The following is a 19,263-nucleotide window of genomic DNA, read 5'->3' as shown; positions in this document are numbered from 1 at the left end:
AGAAAAAAGAACTAAGGAAGTAGAGATGCACCGATCCGATTCCGATACCAGAATTTGAATATCTGCCGATACCGATCCGATATCAGCGGTCTTTTCTCTTGAATAATTATTTATCATGAACTTAATTAATTATTATCATTAACATACACTTTGCACACACCATATTATTACTGTATTGCTACTGTACTGCAACTGTTTTTATTATTAGGATATCTTGTATCTTGTTGTTGAGGTGTCTGTTTACTCATCAATTTTACACAACATATGTTTACTTGTACGGTATATTGGATGTAGGTCTAACAATGAAAGAATCCTTCAATCCGATTTAGTCTATTTATTAATTTTCTCATATCAGCGCCCACTTTCATCAAATAAAAAGTAAATTGTAAAATAGAATCTTGGGATGAGCCCCCGTCTGCTCTGCTCTCCTGTCACTCTGCACCTGCAACAGAGTGGCTTTCATCCTCAGTAGAGCAACAGTGTCATACTTCACTATGACATGACGAGTAAGGAGAGGGAGAAATGGCTCTAGTTTACAGATTGCCTCATTAATGTTATCAGGTTCCCTTTTAGCATTGGGTTGAAATCTGAAATATTGCCAAATTGGCGCATTTGCTTTTGGAAATAATCCACCACCGTCTAGTGTAACCAACTCCAGCAGCGCATGCAACTCAAGACTTTCACTCTTGCGAATGTTCTTTGCAAACAAGTTTAAACTTTTGTCGGCATAACGTTTGCAAGCATAAGCAAAAGGTCTGAAAGGTAGGCTAGTTTGTGAACTAGACACTGGACTGAAGGAAATGTAAATTATAGTCTATGATTGAATGAATGAACACTGGCGCTTTTTCACTTCATCTGATACTGGATCGGATCGGTCCCATCTCTAGAAGGAAGAGGTTCAAACGATATTTGCCAAGGATCGTAATGGAAATGTGAGATCTCTTGCCAACAAGACAGATGAGCTGACAGGCCTGGTATGCAGCCAAAGGGAGTATGAAGAAACTTGGATGGGTCACTCTGGTGCGGGCAGACAGAAGACGAGACAGCAGCAAGAAAACAAGAGGTGGGCTAGACGTATTTGTCAATGAGAAATGAGCACATAACAGTGAAGGACAGCATCTGTACTCCTGACACTGAACTGCTGGAAATAGGGGCAAGACCAAACTATATCCCCCACGAATTCTCGCACGCCATTGTTATCCCCCCCCGGCTAATGCTGCGTGCGCCTGTGACATTATCCACGCCAAGGTAGCGGGCCTATAAACAATGCACCGCACTGATGATTGTCAACGGAGACTTCAATCATGTCTCACTCTCGAACACACTGGGTGGGAATAGAGAAGTCTTTGGCATTCCAAGAAATAAGCAAGAAGACTTTAAATCAGCCTTACAAAACTTAAACTGGGATGATGTCCTTCTTAAAAATTACTTAGAAAAAAACAGTCAAAATTTAATGGCAAAATTAAAATCTACAATTGATGAATTCTCAATGATGAATGAAACGTAAAAACAGGAAACAGACTCCTACCTGGGTAAATAATCATGTCAAAAAATTAATGAAGGAGAGCGATAATGCTCTAAAACTGGCCTCAAAATCAAGGAGGTCCCATGACAGACACAAATTTACCATGCTGAGAAACAAAACATCAAGGGAACTGAGAAAAGCAAAGGCTGGCTTTTTCATCACAATTATTGAAAATGCTCATGGCAATTCAAAGGTTATATGGAGTCAGATTAAACAATTAACAGGTCGAAACAATAGTACAATTAAGCCACTTGAATTACGAATCAATTATATAAGTTTACAGAGTCCAACCGCTGTGACTTCATCCCTCAATTAATATTTAGTTGAGTCAGTGGCAACTACTGTATAGCCCAAAGCTTCACAGTTCATGAAAATAAAGCTGATCCTACTGTGAACACCAGTGAGTCAGCAGTCTTACCAAGATTAGTGTCTGAGACTGAGGTTACAAATGTAATAGCCTCCTCAAATCCTCAAGGGCCAAGGATGTCTATGGCATGGACACACTAATGTTAAAAGAGGTAAATTCCTCAATAGCTAAGCCACTAACCCATATCATTAATATTGCTTTCAATGTAGGAAGTTTTCCCAACCCGTGAAAGCCTGCTGTTGTGGTCCCTTTATTCAAAAGTGGTTACCCACTGATGACATCCAATTACAGGCCCATCAGTATCCTGCCCATTGCATCAAAGGTACTTGAAAAATTGATTGCTAAGCAAATCGTTGACCATCTCAACAATAGCTCCTACCCACTTCATGAAATGCAATTTGGATTCAGGGCTAATCATTCGACAGAAACGGCGACATGCTTCTTCATAGAGAAAGTCAAGGCATCGATGGATTGGGATGGGGTTGTGTGGGCTGTGTTCCTTGATTTAAAAAAAAGAGCATTTGACACTGTTAATCATGATATTTTATTGCAAAAGCTTCTCAACTTTTATTTTTCCTCAAAGTTTCTCAACCTCTTCAAATCCTACCTCTCATTTCGTTCCCAACATGTCAAAATAGAAATTATACAACGGTTAGTTCTGGTTCTTGATTCTGATTGGCTGGAAGCCGTGTTAAAATACTTTGTAACACACACCTGGGACCGCATATCATTCCATTTTAAGTATTAATGTGCCTCCCATTGATCCAATGCATTGTAGTTGTTGTTGCTTGGCAACCCTTTTGTTAGGGGAACTATTTTGCTCGGCGGAATTGAGGGAATGATGCTTCGTTTTGAATAAATGTTAATATTTTACATTGCTGTGTGTTTATTTTACACTAATATCTGTAGTAACCGTTGTATAAAAGCAATAAACCACTCGAGGCGGTGTGTTATAGGGATTTTATAACAGCTAGGGGGGTTTTAGGGACTCCGCTTCGCATCGTGCCTAACAACGCCCCCTGGCTGTTAAAAAATCACTATAACACATGGCCTCTCATGGTTTATTGCTTAAATCATAAATCTACTGCTCTGTGTCTGTCAATGGGTGTTCCACAGGGATCTGTAATCGGTCCGATCCTGTTCAGCATGTACATTAATGATCTGCCTTCTGTGTGTGGACAATGCAATGTATTAATGTATGCTGATGATTTTGCACATGGTAGAACTGCAGAAGATGTTGCAACTAAGCTAACCGATGTTATGGTGAATATTACATCCTGGCTAAACAACTGTTGCTTACAACTGAATATTTCTAAAACAGTTTGTTCTTCTCCAAGGTCCATAGTAATGTTATAGTACAGGACATTTTTATCTCTTGAGAGAAACTTCAGACTGTCAGAGTATAAGTACTTAGGAGTACACATTGATAGAAATCTGGATTTCAAAAGCCACATCAAAAGAGTTAGTAATAAGGTTAAGGGGAGACACCCCAGGTGAATAGGAAAAAAGAATTCCTTAATAGGTATCACCATCAAACTCCCCCAGTTTGTTAGGTACATTAAGGAGCATCTTTTTTGTATTACAAGTTTTCTGAAATCTTATGGATAAATATGCAAATTAGGCATTATATGCGCTAATTTGCATAATTTCGGGACATCAATTTTTTTAACTGGTTCAAGCCAGATTCAAAATTCTTGTTTCATTTTGTTCACATATCCCTATTCAAACTTTGTCCAAGGGGGATTTTTGATATCTCTTTACTTCACTTCAGAAATCAGAAAATACTGTCAACAGTCATAAAAAGACCAATTTTCGCCATGTTTTAGGGATAAACTGTTATATAAATCAGGCTATGAATGAAATTTAAAAAATCCCCCTTGGCCAAACCCTTCAGAATATGGATTGGAACAAAACTGGAAAGTTAGGTGTATGTTGGTGCTACTCAAGTGGTGGTTTTGATGTCCCTAAGATGAGAAATAACTCATTTTGAGAAAACGGGCTTTGAAAATTTGTATTGTAAAAAACCATACATTTGCATTGTAAACCAATATTTACAAACACAGTATCCAATCACATCATTAGTAACAACATTACACAACATCTGAAAACACATAGAAACTGAAAACTGAATAACACAGCATGTTGTGGATTCAGAATAGTCCAGGAGTAGACATTTTGTATAGAGAAGCAAGACCTGTTTAGTTGGAAGCCCACTCACCACGTCAAGGTACAGCCCACGAGTGGGATGTTAGTAAGACGAGACTAGAGACGAGACAATGTTAGTAGGGAAGAGAACATTCCCTTTTAGAAAGCTTGTATTATTTTGTTAAACAGATCATGGACAAAGATAGACACATTTGACGAGGACATGCATGAGAAAACAGATTATCTAACTTTATGTGTTTTTTTAAGCGTTTTACATGGAGAAAACATGAATGAATGAATGAATGAATGAATGAATGAATGAATGAACATGAAGAGTAAGCTGATTCATAAATACACAGGACAAGATATGGTAAACAATGCAGGGTAAACACCAATAGAAGCTAAATATAGATTGCCAAACAAACAAGTGATATAACCATCGTCAAAAGCAACACCATAGGAGACATCAAGCTACGTCGTCATAGGTCTACAGAGTCACTCCTCAGATGGCACCACACTAGCTATCCACAAAACTGTTCTAGGCAGCTGGTTTGTAGAACCCACTCAGCTGCAGTCCACAAAACTGTCCTAAAACCACAATATGTTCCTGGTGCGCATGGGGTTGTCATAAGTGAAGCAGACTACCCCATATTGCTGCCTTCATGTTGTCCACTGAACGCTGGTTATTGAGAATTATTGTAATAATTCTCAATAACTGTAATCATTTTGTAACATTTTGCATTTATTGGCAGTCAGCTTACCTACCTCTGGGTCCACATCTGCATATGCCTGCCTAATCTGCTCTCTGCTTCTGTGCAAGGACTCCAGACCTCTCTCTATTTCAGCAACTGAAATTAAAACAGTTTATTTGGTCAGTTTATGGATGCATGTAGAAATGCCACAGGTAGAGAGAGGGAGACTACTTTGCATATGTATAGGCTTCTGATATTGGCTAGAGAGAGAGAGAGAGAGAGAGAGAGAACACGTTTCAATAGCCTACCTTTCACCCTCTTGTCATGTTTCTGATACGTTTTCAGATGAAGCCCTGGGATCCCTAACACTTTACTAATCTTTTGGAGAGCTGCATACCCCAACCCTAACTCGTGCGCTAAGAGGACCATCCTCACATTGACATCAAATGCAACATCATTCCTAGTTGTATCATGAAGCCGAGTCGATGTGTAGACACTTTTGCGATAGCCATTTCTCACAAAGACTGCACTCTAAGAGCAAAGTACTACAGAACCCACTATTCTGAGGATCTATGTTAATTTTAAGACCAGTCCCTGCACAATTAGGACAAATCAACCCAGTTATCAGCTCATTCAAACGCGCCGCATCTCTCTGCTGCTCACTGGACATGCTAACGCTAGCCTCATCTCCCTGCTGCTCACTGGACATGCTAGCACCGGCTAATGACAACTTGCGCGAATAGGCACTTTATATCTCATAAATGTAAACCTTTCCATTTAGTTTCTCTTGTTTTCTGTTCAACCTTGCGGGCAAACACTGTTGTCGTTGTTGCTTATTACGTTTAGAACGCTTTACAGACGGCATTGTTTGGATTAGATATAAGGAAGTGGAAACGTGTCACATGACGCGCTGAACCAATCACGTTCTCAGAAATCAACAACAGCCAATGAGATTTCACGGTTAGCATCAAACCCGCCTTTGTATTTCCACGATTGGTTGCTGATACAAATGAAACTATCATGTTTGGTTGCGATAACATTGTGCTAGAGAGAGAGACCAATCCAATGATACCCGGCATGACCCGGTCCAGACGAAAGAAACGCTGCGAGACGTTGCGAAAAGATGCTAACTTTTGGTGATTTTAGGAAGAATCTACAGACGCAAACAGACTAAATGAAGTAAAATAAACATCTAAATGCGTATTTTTGATGTTTTATTTCCACTAGTATGAAAGAAGACATGTTATGGAAGCAAACTAGCACAAAATCTCAAATTTGACCAGGGTGTTGAAAAACGATGTTTTCACCTACCGTGTCTCCCCTTAAATTCAGTCTGTCAAATTTCAAGTTCAGTAGAGACTTTCTTTCAACCAAGGCAGCAAAGCTTCAATCAATGGTTCTTTCCAACATTACTGTCTGATAAGTTGGTCAAATGCTTGCAATTCTGATTTAAACCCTCTGCAATCACTTTATAAACAAGCACTGAAAACCTTAGATAAAACGCCATTTTCTTATTACCACTGCCATATCTTGAAAAAAATCTAACCTGTTTAGCTGGGAAAACCTACAAAAATCTCTGCTCATCTTTAAGATCCTGCATGGGTCAACTCCCGCTCCTCTATCTGGTTTCACCGAACTCAAATCTGCCTCAGCCAGGGTTACGAGAGGTGCAGCTAGGAGTGACTGCACCTTACCATCTAGAATAAGTGCATTTAGCCAGGCGGTCTTCTCCTTCAAAGCAACCCATCAGTGGAATGCAGTGCCACAATCTATCAGAGAGTCCCCAACTTACTACTCTTTCAAAAGTGGTGTTAAGAAATAGCTTCTGGAGAACCAACAGTGTCCACACTGATCTGTGTGCGTGCATGTGCGCATGTGTGTGTGTGTGGTGTGTGTGTGTGTGTGGGAGAGCGTACGTGCCCGTCAGGTCCTTAGCTAACATTTGTATGTTTTTTATGTAATTATGTATTATTTGTTATTATAATGTATTTTAATGTATTTTAATTATTGTAGTGCTCATGCCATCTGCCCCAGAGACTATGGTTGGAAATTAGCCAATTTGGCTAAACCAGCATGTTTACAGAAATATTCCTTAATCTGCACTGTCTCTGAATTTTAAACTATTAAACTAAAGTAAACTAAACCGCTAGCAGTAATGTCAGCTAACTTTCTTGGATTGAGGAGACACAAAACAACACATACGAATTGTCTCAGAATGGGCTTGTATGTGGCTGCTATTAACGTTAACTTTCGCTTTCACATTAGCCTCGTGTCACCAGGCTATCCTCTGTACTTTCCAATGTACATTCTACATACACAATCTCTTAAAAATGTGCCAGTCCAATTCGATTTTATTAATCTATTTTGTACCACTATAAACTAGAGGACTGATAGTAACCTACCAAAATCAATCAAAAGTCTTAAAAAACTGGCTGTTTTTTTGGCACAGCTTTTGGCTACTTGCTAGCCATACGGCCATGTCTTGTTGAGGTCAGTTGCTAACGTTAGCTAGCTAGCTTGTTCTATTGCCAGTTGGTTTCTTAGATGCCAGCATCCTTTGCCAGGTTTGCAATAAACATTTTTGAATGCATCCCTTTGTACCCTTCATGATAGCTAACATAGGTTGACCATATTTGTCACAGAAGCTGCAGGCCAACCTGCTATTTGCTAACTAGCTAGTTAGCCAAGTTGTTTTGCTAGCAAGACAGAACAAGCCAGCCAACATAGATACATCTAGCTAAGCTTATGATAGTCGTGGCTCAAGCCTTAAAGAAACATTTTATCAGGTCTGTTTATTTTGCATAATGCCTGTGTATCCTGCTTTTTTCTAACAGTCACTCAACTAGTTTACCTAATAATTGAGGTCTCAATCTTCCTTCCACAGTAGGCCTACAGTATCAGATAGAGGATTATGTTTTTAATAAAGTAGGCTGTATGTTGAAGTAGGCTACATGGGATTATTATTATTGCTACCATGGTATCGAATTGGGTATCGAGATTCGTGGAATTTCACTGGTATTGGTATCGACTACTAAATTTTTGGTATCGTGATATCCCTACTCTTTATCTAGTGTTTCTTTCCAGCCTTTCTGTAATTTTTCAACTGCTGAAACACCAAATTTCCCCCTGGGGGATCAATAAAGTATCTTATTTATTATCCTCGTATTTCATTGCGTAACATAAGCAGCAACAAATATTTTTAAAAATGTTTTAAACTTCTTATCTTTTCATTTGAAAGTCTCCTGATCTCAACCCAATCAAGACGGTCTGGCACCAACTGAAGCATTCCATCCGGCGCGTGGCAAAGCCCTCGACCACAGAGGCGCTAAATCGTCGCCATAGAGACCTTCTGGTACGAGAGGCTGACCAGGGAGTAATGCAATGACCACATCGACCATCTCCAGACAGTGATAAAGTAATTGCGGTTGGTGGTGGCAATACGGCCACTAGGCTATTAGCCTACTCACTGCGTGTTAGGCTACTAGGTAGGGCTGGGTTAAAAAATAATAATAATCGATTCATGAATCACAAAATCGATCTTTTATTTAATGAATTAATGAATAAATGAAGGAATGCATAGTTGATTAATTCATTCAATGATTCATTCATTCATTCATTTTTGGAAATCAGTATCGATACCCAGCCGTAGTAGGCCTGTTGCTGTGTTGCATAACTTGGCAGTCATGTAATTAAGGTTACAGCAAAAAAAAACAGGTTTTAGTAACACTAACCGAATCGATATTGAATCGAATCGAATCAAATTAAATTGTGATAATCGATTCGGAACCTTGTGAATCGGAATCGAATCGATTCTTGAAATTCGAATCGACAACCAGCCCTACTACTAGGCATGTAACGATTCACTCAACTCATGATGCAATGCGATTCATGATGCAGGGTTGACGATGCGATTTTCTCACAATTTTTTTACAAGATGAACTTGCGGACAAATTATAACTTGCATGCTGTTTTTGTTTTGTCTGTTAACTTCTCACCATTTTCATTTCTGAAAACAGGGAAGCCAAAATGCGTCCACACCTCTGACTTGAAACTTGTGGGTGCATCCTCAATTTTGGACTCACTCGATACATCCATGTTTGCCGCTGTCATGTTTCTCGTTTCATCTGCACCGATTTGAATCGTGACACAAAAAAAACGATTTTTAACTGCATCGCGAGGCATCGTTACATGCCTATAGGCTACACACTGCTTGACATGTATTTTCAGTAGGCTATGCCTATTTCTTGTCAGATGGATGCATGTGTGGACACTGTATTCTTTAAAACTGAAAGAATAAAATTACATTCAAAATTAATTGGACTGGTCCAGTTTTATGGTTGGATAGGCTAGAGATGTAACGGTATGACAATTTAATATCACGATTATAGTGAACAAAATGATCACGGTTATCAATATTATCGCAGTATTATAAAATGTGCTGAACATTTTCAAAAACTACTGATATACATACACTGAAATCATTTCACCAAATTTTATATTGAAAACACAAATAAAATTAGCAGCACTACGCACTTTTTGTTTGAATAAACATTAAAATAATGCGTCTTGGACACTTGCTAACTTTGGTTGATGCTGGACAGTACTTCAAAATCAAACACGGTTTTAATGGTCATTTTATCATGATAAATCAAATTTTATCACGGTTTATCATTATACCGGTTATCGTTACATCTCTAGGATAGGCTAATAAAAGCCTAATATAAATACATTGAGGACATGCATGTTCAGTGTTGCTGGTTTGCGAATTTCACAGAAAGACAGGGAGGAAGTCTATTCAAATGTTTGTGATAATAACGCTATTGACAACATAGCCTATTCACACACATTAACCATAAGGCCTACGGACCAACTCATGAATGGATATTATAGTCCATTCATTGCAGAAGTGTTTGAATGACAAACATTAGCGAGTGGGCGTGTGGGTGTTACCTCGCAGCAGTAGGAATATTGCTGGTTAATAGGATAGGATAGCTTTTATTATCCCCCAGGGTGGGGTAATTTGGATTTTCATAGCAGCAAGGTATTATAGATAGATAGGATAAGTTAGGAGCCATCACAGCATACTGAAATACTGCGCTATACTAGGGTTCACGTTGTAGCACTCATGAAGGCAATGGAAATATGCAACATAGCAAGGCATCACAGTATTCTAAGATAGTACAATACTAATACTAAAATAGGCTAAATACAACACAAACCTTAGAAGTGACAGCAAAAGAAAGAGGAAGTGATTTGCTAACTCTGGATCTTGTCGAGAGTCGAAATCTCATGAGAATAACACAATGTGTTGCCTTCGTTTTGCTTATAGACAATATCAATATACACAATATACAATGTACAATATACACAATATACTACATCATATAATACAAAGAATGTACTAGTTTAAACTATAGGCAGTTATAGGACTAGGCCTACTGCCAGTCGAATTGAGTTTGCTTGGTCAACAACGCCTGCTGGCGGCTACTGTGCAACACTGACTAAGGAGCTGGCCTGGAGTGGTCTGGATGCTCCACTAAAACTTGCCATGTGGTAGGATGAAATATTGCAGTTTGGCTGACTGTAGTCCTGCTAGTACAACCTAATTCATCGTTAATTATAAGTAAAAGGGCCTCCGGTATTCAATTAATTCATTCTATCATAAAATTCACATTTCCCTCAGTCGAGCATCCATTTTTGCAGCATACTGTACCTGGTCTTAGAAACGAGGCCTGAGCTGGCCTGGACTACATTATATTAGTCGTTTAGAAGAAACTTTTATCCAAAGCGACTTATGCTGTGTTCACACCGGGTGCAAATTTTTCCTGTGGCGCGGCGAGTTTACATAGAAAATCAATACAATTTGCGCGAACTGGGCGGCTGGCGGCACGGGCGGCGCAAATTGCCAAACTCGGCGGCGCGGCGGCCAGGATTCGCCGCGCTGCGACATTCGCAAAAGTTCAATTTTTTTAACTTTCTGCTGCGGATTCGCGCGGCAACCCATGGATCCCGTGGTGAGATTGGGCGAACTGGGTGGCGCAAATTTTCTCGCCACGCCCAGTGTGAACACAGCATTACAATAATTGTATGTAACATAGGTAGTCAGTGTACTACTACTTGCCAGAACTCACAGGTGCATCTCCTTTCTAAACAAGCGACTAGGAGCATAATCTAGTGCTGAAGCCCAAGTGCAAGAATAGCAAAGTAAAACACAGTAGTGTCTGACTAAATAATAAAGCATGGAGCCACTTCTGCTTCTCAGTCACGTTTTCAGACATGTTCTCTCTCTCTCTCCATTTCCCTCCCTCCATCTCCCTCCCTTCCCCCCTCTCTCTCTCTCCATCTCTCCAGGGGTGCTATCCTTAGCTCTTTAGTCCAGCAAGCACAGCCCAACTGCGACAGGTTTCACTTTTCCGCACACGTGGATCATCAATAATTCACTGCTGTTGGGGTCTGTGTTTGTGGGGCGCCAACAACATGGCTGCCAACAACATGGATCCCCCCTATGAGCTTTCTGCAGGAAACAGTAGTGCTGTACAAGCTGCAGAATAGCTAAACTAGTGTGGGTAGGGTGCTCATTTTAGCAGAACAAATAGGCCATACGTGAAGTCACAACTGTTTGTGTTTGTGTGTGTTCGTTTCTGTGTGTGTGTGTGGGGTGGGCCTAGTCCATGGAGGTGTGAAAGTTGAAGAGTTGAGTGTGCAGATGCCGTGGGCATAAAGAAACAACAGTATAACGTAGCATGCACATGTGACATAACATGCGTGAGTGTGTGTGTGTGTGCGCACGTGCATGTTATTATAGCTAGAGTAGGCTAAAGAAGCAGAGTCGGCTAGCAAGTGTGCTACGTGAGCGCACATCTGACAGTGGGTGAGAGTGAGAGTGTCATATGATGCTTTATGAGTGTCTTGTGAGCGTGTAGCTAGTATGGCGTCTGTTTTCAGTGTGTGTGTGTGTACTTCAGAGAAGAGTATGAGACAGATGATCTGTCTTGGATGAAACATGACACTGGATATGAATCAACAGGCTCAGGTTCACCTTCTCCGAGTTCAGGTGGGGGTGATGGGGGGGGAGAGAGAGAGAGAGAGAGAGAGAGAGAGAGAGAGAGAGAGAGAGAGAGAGAGAGATGGAGAGAATCTGAGACAGACTGTTGAATCTCAACACCAGCGGCCGACAGCCTCGGCTTGGCAGGACTTAAACGTTGGCACACACGGCCAAGCCTGGTGGTCTGTCCATGTCGTCTCTCCTCTGCTCTGTTTATTACTGCTGTTGCATCCCTCTCAAATCGATGAGCATGTCCCTGTGACCTTGGATCTCAGAACCCAATATGAAACAACTCACGCCTACTTTAATGACTCCATTCCCTCCACTGCACTCGGCCGCCATCTTCAAATCATACTGACATGATGCGCAAAGATGCCCAATGCATGAGATGGTAATATATCTGACCATGCTGGCCAGAACTGCCTACGGTGCAGGCTTAGGGTGCGTTATCTACAACCGAGAGATGTCTTCATCTGAATCTGTTGGGATCCTTTGAAATGGACACTAAACTATGTTTTAAGTGGGCCGGGCGAGACAGGCCGTTCTCCTAGCTGGCATCCTGGATGACTTGCTGTCTTAGGAGCTGGCACGTGGCAAGCTTGGTTTCATTCAGCCATGTGAAAGTGATGCATTTCCTCGGAAGACGCCGCCAACCCCGTCAGTTTCCCATCAGGATTATGTATCAGTATAGCCTACAGTAACAGTACAGCTTCAGAAACCCTGGCATGCCAAGTCCGTGAGGTTGTTCAGCACTGTGGGTTATTGTTGCAGATGAACACTGGTTATAATTAATGTGTAACACAAAACATCACAACGTTTGTTCAACACTCAAAATATGGGTTTGTAAAACTAAACCATAGGCTATTTGACGGTATAGCCCAGTCGAGCACCTTGCCGTGATGATGCTACACGCGTCTACAAGAGGTACATTCATTGTTATCATCAGCGCTATATTTGACTTCCAATAAACAAATAACTGGCCAATGAATCGAATAAGCAAATGTTATAACAGACTGCACGGTCACATTACAATACTGTAACCTTATGAAGTGTCTGAAGTTGAGCTGACATTTTTTGTAAACAATGAGCTAATTAGCTTATTTAGCTTCCGCGCTACGGACGCGTGAAGGTTTGGTGAATTGCAGGCTAGCTCGCATGTCGCTTATCGGTTGTATTTGAAAATGCAAAATACTTACATTTCTACGTCGTATAAAAATCCATTTCAGTTGGCAGGAGGGAGACTGTCTTTCTGTCTTGACATTAGCGGCTGTTTCAGCTGCAGTGCCTCCAGCCTGCCTCCTCGGTCAGGCGAGTCAGTCATGTGACTAGAACTTGGAACTAAAAGACGGAAGAAATATCCCCTTTTCAAAACTGCACGTTTGCAAAAAGCGTAGCCTATGTAAAACATATGTCTTACCACCATTTCTTCAATATGTGGAGAGTAGTGGTCATACATGACTGTGTTTAATAAATTCAGACTAAATATGTTTATGTAGCCTATTTATTTATTTTTTCGGTGGAGGGCGGGGGGCTAAGACTTTTTTATTCTGCAACTTTGTAAAAAGCTCTGGATGTATTTGCCTATTATGATTATGATTATGATTACGATTACGATTATGATTATGATTGTTATTATTATTATTTGTCAACATGAACATCTTATCTATGAGCTATCAACTAAATATTTGTGAAGACAACCAAATCACAGTAGGAATACGGTCACACTGACCATCCAATAAAGGTGCATTTTATATTGAATCGTATCTTTGAGCCGTGGTTCATTTTTTCACTGATTATTTTGCAAATTGACTGCCTGGAAACTGTGGCAAGACTGTCCTCTACTGCTATCATGTGGTCATAATTTGTAAACGTAGCCTAGATCTCGATTTATGGCGTGACGCGCTGCACCTGCATCATGGCACAATCTTACCTTTCCAACTCCATTGCACAGCACAACGATTGTAATAACTTGATCAAATTAATAAGTCAATCTTCTCCCTTCTGATCAAAATGGTAACTTCACGGGACAGTTTCCCTCCTGTCCTGTCTTTCAGGGACAGATACCTGGCTACCCGGCTACCTGTCTGTCAGCCGACAGCGTGTGACTCCACCCAGGGCGCGCGGATCGAGAGGGGTGTGAGGCCACAACTGCAATCTCCAATCAGAGGCATTTGGGTTGGGAACCTTTCCGAATCAAGAAGCGGTGCTTTCTCTTTTTCAAACAACCTAGGCTACTCTCACGTAGCCTACATTTCCGGATCCATAGACTATTTTGATTATCATAGATTTTTATTTTTGGATTGACCCTGATTATTGACTAAACATGCTCAACTTCCTTCAGACGAAATGGAGCAGTGTGGTCTGTGGGCTTCTTCTAGGTCTTGGTTTAGTGGTAAGATGCGAGATATCTCCAAATCCAGCCGGTGCCACCAAGCCTCCCGTTGTGAAACCGATCCACAATGTGCCTCAAGCGTTTCCGAATGCGGAGAAGGCCAATCTACCCGTGTTCACCATGGACTACCCCAGAATACAGGTCCCCTTTGAGTTCACGCTCTGGGTGCTACTTGCCTCATTCGCCAAGATTGGTAAGCCTATGCCAATTAAGTGTGTGTGTGTGTGTGTGTGTGTGTGTGTGTGTGTGTGTGTGTGTGTGTGTGTGTGTGTGTGTGTGCGTGCGTGCGTGCGTGCGTGTGTGCGTTTTTGAGAGGTGTGTTAGAGAGACCCGAGAGTGAGGGAGATAGAAACTCATTCTATATTATTTATTTATTTATTTATTGGTTTAGGCCTATTTGTCTGGGATAATACAAACAACATTGTAACAGGTTACAATAACATAAACAGTTGCATATCAGGCTTCTACGCCCTAACCATGGTTAATTTGCGACCGCTGGCCCTAGTCAGCCTTTCTTACTAAAATGGTCATCATTATAAAAAAATAAAAATATAAAAGTGAGCACATGCTGTAGTAACACTGTTTCAAACACTGTTTATAAGCGGAATGAGGTCAGTAAATATATATATATATATATTTATATATATATATCTATATATATAGGCCTATATATGCACTGTATATACTGTATATATATATATTCCACCTCTTTATTTTCTTAAAGCAAACCCCAAACCCAGCTGTCCCGTCTCCCCCTGCGCACGTGCACACAGGTTTCCACGTCTACCACAGAATCACGGTGTGGGTCCCGGAGCCGTGCCTGCTCATCAGCATCGGGCTGGTGGTGGGCGCCATCATGCACTCAGTCAAGGAGGAGCCGCCCGCCGTGCTGAGCTCCAACGTCTTCTTCCTCTACATGCTGCCCCCCATCGTGCTGGACAACGGCTACTTCATGCCCACCCGGCCATTCTTCGAGAACGTGGGCACCGTGCTGTGGTACGCGGTGGTGGGCACGCTGTGGAACAGCGTGGGCATCGGCCTGTCGCTCTACGCCGTCTGTCAGGTGGAGGCGTTCGGCGTCCAGGACATCAACCTGCAGGAGAACCTGCTGTTCGCCGCCTGCATCGCCGCCGTGGACCCCGTGGCCGTGCTCACCGTGTTCGAGGACATCGGCGTCAACGAGCAGCTGTACATCGTGATCTTCGGCGAGAGCCTGTTCAACGACGCCGTCACCGTGGTGAGTGATTGAGAGGGAGTGGCTTGAGAGGGAGTGTCTGGCTGACTGACTTACTGACACTTTGTTGTAAGGCCTGTGTTACCTTGGATGGTGTTTGTGCATGACATACCATTCTCTACATGCCCCAGCTACAATCAGACACATTTAACCTACAAACCCAGTTTATCAACTGCCCCAGCCCGGGGGTGAATCCTCCCCCAGCCCTGCAGGATGAACGGCCGTGGGTGTCTCCCTGTTTCTTGTTTTTTGTTTGTGTTTCAAGTCTCACAGGTTTGCTCAGTTTCGCCCCCAAGGATCAGGGTCTCAGTTCTCAGCTTGATCTGATTGATTTGAGTGACAGCCTGGTCAATGCTAATGCTCTTATTATGCCTTTGGGACTTACTGTTATTGTGCTTATGTGTTGCATGTACAACAATTTAATTATTATAGTATCTATCTATCTATCTATCTATCTATCTATCTATCTGTCTATCTGTCTATCTGTCTATCTGTCTGTCTGTCTGTCTGTCTTGGTTAGACCAAGGTAACAGTGCAGCTGTTCTTATCGAGTCAACCACTCCCAACTTCAGTGAAACTTGAGTGCATAAGAAAGGAGGGGGAGTTTCCATTTTGTTTAATGACTCCCTCCAATGTAAGCAGATGTGTTACGGAAATGTGTGTTCCTTTGAATATGTGGCTCTTCAGTTGAATTCCTCTTCTCGAGCCACGTTTCTAATAATCTACAGGCCACCTAAATACTGTCCAAACTTTTTTGGTGACTTTGCTGAACTGCTATTATCTGTATTGACTTTGGCCGGGTTTCCCAAACGAGTTAAGAAGCACTTAACTCCAAAGTAGCCTACTTCTTAACTCCCATACAAAGGGTTGCTTAAGAAGGGTTCCTTAAGAAGGTTCTTTGTCGGGAAAAACGGCCGTTGACTGTGTGGTTATTGTTGGTGATTTTAACATCCATGTTCACAACCCTCAGGACAGAGGGGCTAAAGAACTGTGTTGTGTCCTTGATAACTACTGTATGGACTGACTCAGCATGTGACGGAGCCCACACACAACAAGGGGCACACTCTGGACTTGATCATCACCAAAGGTCTGAATATTTCTAAGGTTGAGGTGTCTGATGTTGCGCTCTCTGATCATTCCTGTGTTTTCGTTGAGAGTACTATCTCCATGCACACAAATGTTCAAACAGAGGTCATCACAAAACACTACATCACTGAAAACACCGGTGACATATTTACTCAGGCTTTCTCGTCCACACCTGCCCTCTCTTGGGTCTCAGTCAATGAGCTTGTAGATAATTTCAATTCTAAAATTACAAATATTATTGATGCCATTGCGCCCACTAAGGTGAAGATGGTCTCTTGTAAGAAACAATCTCCATGGAGAAACACCACTCTGGTCAGAATAGAAAAAAGAGAGTGTCAAAAAGCTGAACGCAGGTGGCGAAAAACATATCTCCATGTTCATTATGACATCTATAAAGAGAGACTTCGCATTCATAATTTGGAGCTGAGAAATGCACGGCAGTCCTTCTTTTCTGACATCAGCACCGAAAACAATAATAATGCATGTGCTCTGTTCAGGCCCGGCGGAAGGCGATTGGGGGGGGGGGGGGGGGTGCCAGCGGATATTTGTGCGCCGCTAGTGCCTTGGCGCTCTAGGCAATTGCCTTGTATGCCAAGTGCATGCACCACCCCTGGCTCTGTTTGCCACTGGCGATAGGCTAACAAACCCTCCTGTGTCAGTAGACTCTGAACTACTATCCACCAGCCTGCAATTAATTTGTTTGTAATTCAGAAAATTAGACAAGCAGTCAGTGCCTCCATATCAGGTACAGGATATGTGTTGTCCCAATGTCCACTTAAAATCAATACCATGACACAATTTTATTCGATCAACCATACAATCCTGAAGGACATTATACAATATCTGAAATCCTCCTCCTGTTACCCTAATATTCTGCCTAAAGGCTTTTTCAAAAATGTATCTAATGGCATGGCCTCTGATTTACAAATTGTCAACACATCTCTTCTTTCAGGTGCGTTCTCACAAACTCTGAAAACTACAGTTGTCAAGCCACTCTTAAAAAAGAATAATCTAGACATCTCACAAATGAACAATTCGCCCATATCAAACCTCACCTTTTTAAATAAAATAATTGAAAATAATAATTTCAACAGCTGAACAACTTACTGGCACTAAACAATTGTTGTTTAGATATGTTCCAGTCAGGATTTTGACCACACCACAGCACCGAGACTACTCTTGTTAAGGTCTTCAATGACATCCATTTAGCTGCATTCGACACGGTTGACCACAACATATTACTAGGCCAACTGAAAAACTGGCAGGACATTTCTGGCACAGTGCTAGACTGGTTTTAATCCTACTTGAAGGACAGGGACTACTTTGTGTCTTTAGGCAATTACAAATCTGAGCGGACAACAATGACCTGTGGAGTTTCCCAAGCCTCCATTCTGGGGCCTTTTCTGTTCAACATTTAAATGCTCCCACTAGCTCAAATTATGGAAAACAACTAAATCACAGCTACGCAGATGACACAAATTTATATCACCATATCTCCAGGGGACATAATCCCATACAAGCGCTGAGTAAGTGCATTGAACAAATCAACAATTGGATGTGCCAGAACTTTCTTTAACTAAACAAAAATAAAACTGAAGTAATTGTCTTTGGAGCCAAAGAAGAACAACTAAAAGTCAGCGCTCAGCTCCAATCAGCAATACTAAAAAACAGCCTACTACCACCTGAAGAATATATCAAGGATTAAAGGATTTATGTCTCAGCAGGATTTGGAAAAACTTGTCCATGCGTTTATCTTCAGTAGACTCGACTACTGTAACGGTGTGTTTACAGGTCTCTCTAAAGAATCGATCAGACAACTGCAGCTGATTCAGAACACTGCTGTTCGAGTCCTCACTAAGACCAAGAAAGTGGATCACATCACTCCAGTTCTGAGGTCTTTACACTGGCCTTCTGTCTGTCAAAGAATTGGCTTCAAAATATTGCTGTTGGTTTATAAAGCACTGAATGGTTTAGGGCCAAAATATATGTCTGATCTGCTGCTATATTATGAACCATCCAGACCTCTCAGGTCATCTGGCACAGGCCTGCTTTCTATCCCCAGAGTTAAAACAAAACATGGAGAAGCAGCGTTCAGTTTTTATGCTCCACATATCTGGAACAAACTTCCAGAAAACTGCATCTATCTAAAAATCACTAGCAAGTGTGAAAAAGTATTACACTGTCTTCCTTGAATCTAAATCATGGAATGTCAAATCAGTGGGTACTAAGGTAAAAGTGAGGAGAAAAGGCAGCTACTGAAGACTGTTGAGACCCAGCCCGGTGTTTGCATGACCCTTGTTCAGACAGAGAAGGGTGTGGACTGGGCCACACATCTGATATGAACTGGCACTGCCCTGACAAAAAAAACAACATTAAAACATCTAAATTTCAAGATAACATACACAGGGTGGAAAAATACAAATCCAAAAACAAAGGCTATGGGAGCTACTGGTGGGAAGCAGCACTGAATGGTATTACAGCGCATTTCACTGTGGCTGCATCTGTGCTCGGTCATCAACAGTGTTCCACATACAGTAGGTTTGTTGATGCAGTACTCTCCCTGCGGTAGGATTAGACAGATGCTTTAGATTCCTCTACTCCAGTCTAACATGTTCTACTGTACAATATGAGGCTGCAAAGCTGGTTTGTCAGCTGCATTGTGTGACCAATGTTCAAGATTCAAGATTTCAAGATTCAAGATTTCCTAGTATGTGTGAACCATATACATGGCTAATAAACAGATGTTTAAATCTTGAATATTGGTCACACTGTGTGTG

The 19,263-nt window shown here is 41.5% G+C and overlaps 2 protein-coding genes across 2 annotated transcripts in view; one reads left to right on the top strand and one right to left on the bottom strand.

Annotated features, from left to right (window-relative positions):
* The window catches only part of LOC311315742 (inositol polyphosphate-4-phosphatase type I A-like), a 64,538-nt gene extending 51,450 nt beyond the window's left edge, over positions 1-13,088 (bottom strand). Inside the window, exon 1 of the mRNA XM_084446445.1 lies at positions 12,971-13,088. The gene's annotated coding sequence lies outside the window, so the exon portion shown is untranslated. The remainder of the gene's footprint in view (positions 1-12,970) is intronic.
* A 1,009-nt stretch (positions 13,089-14,097) lies between these two features.
* LOC311315741 (sodium/hydrogen exchanger 2-like) overlaps positions 14,098-19,263 on the top strand; it is a gene marked incomplete at both ends in the record, with an annotated part of 23,341 nt that continues 18,175 nt past the window's right edge. Inside the window, 2 exons of the mRNA XM_084446444.1 lie at positions 14,098-14,359; positions 14,940-15,403. Of these exons, the coding sequence (XP_084302570.1) occupies positions 14,098-14,359; positions 14,940-15,403 (726 nt within the window). The remainder of the gene's footprint in view (positions 14,360-14,939; positions 15,404-19,263) is intronic.

This window comes from Borostomias antarcticus, assembly GCF_949987555.1.
Source record: "Borostomias antarcticus genome assembly, chromosome: 12".
NCBI lineage: Eukaryota > Metazoa > Chordata > Actinopteri > Stomiiformes > Stomiidae > Borostomias > Borostomias antarcticus.
Note: the sequence above shows the minus strand (reverse complement) of the source record. Positions and strands in the feature narration are given on the sequence as shown.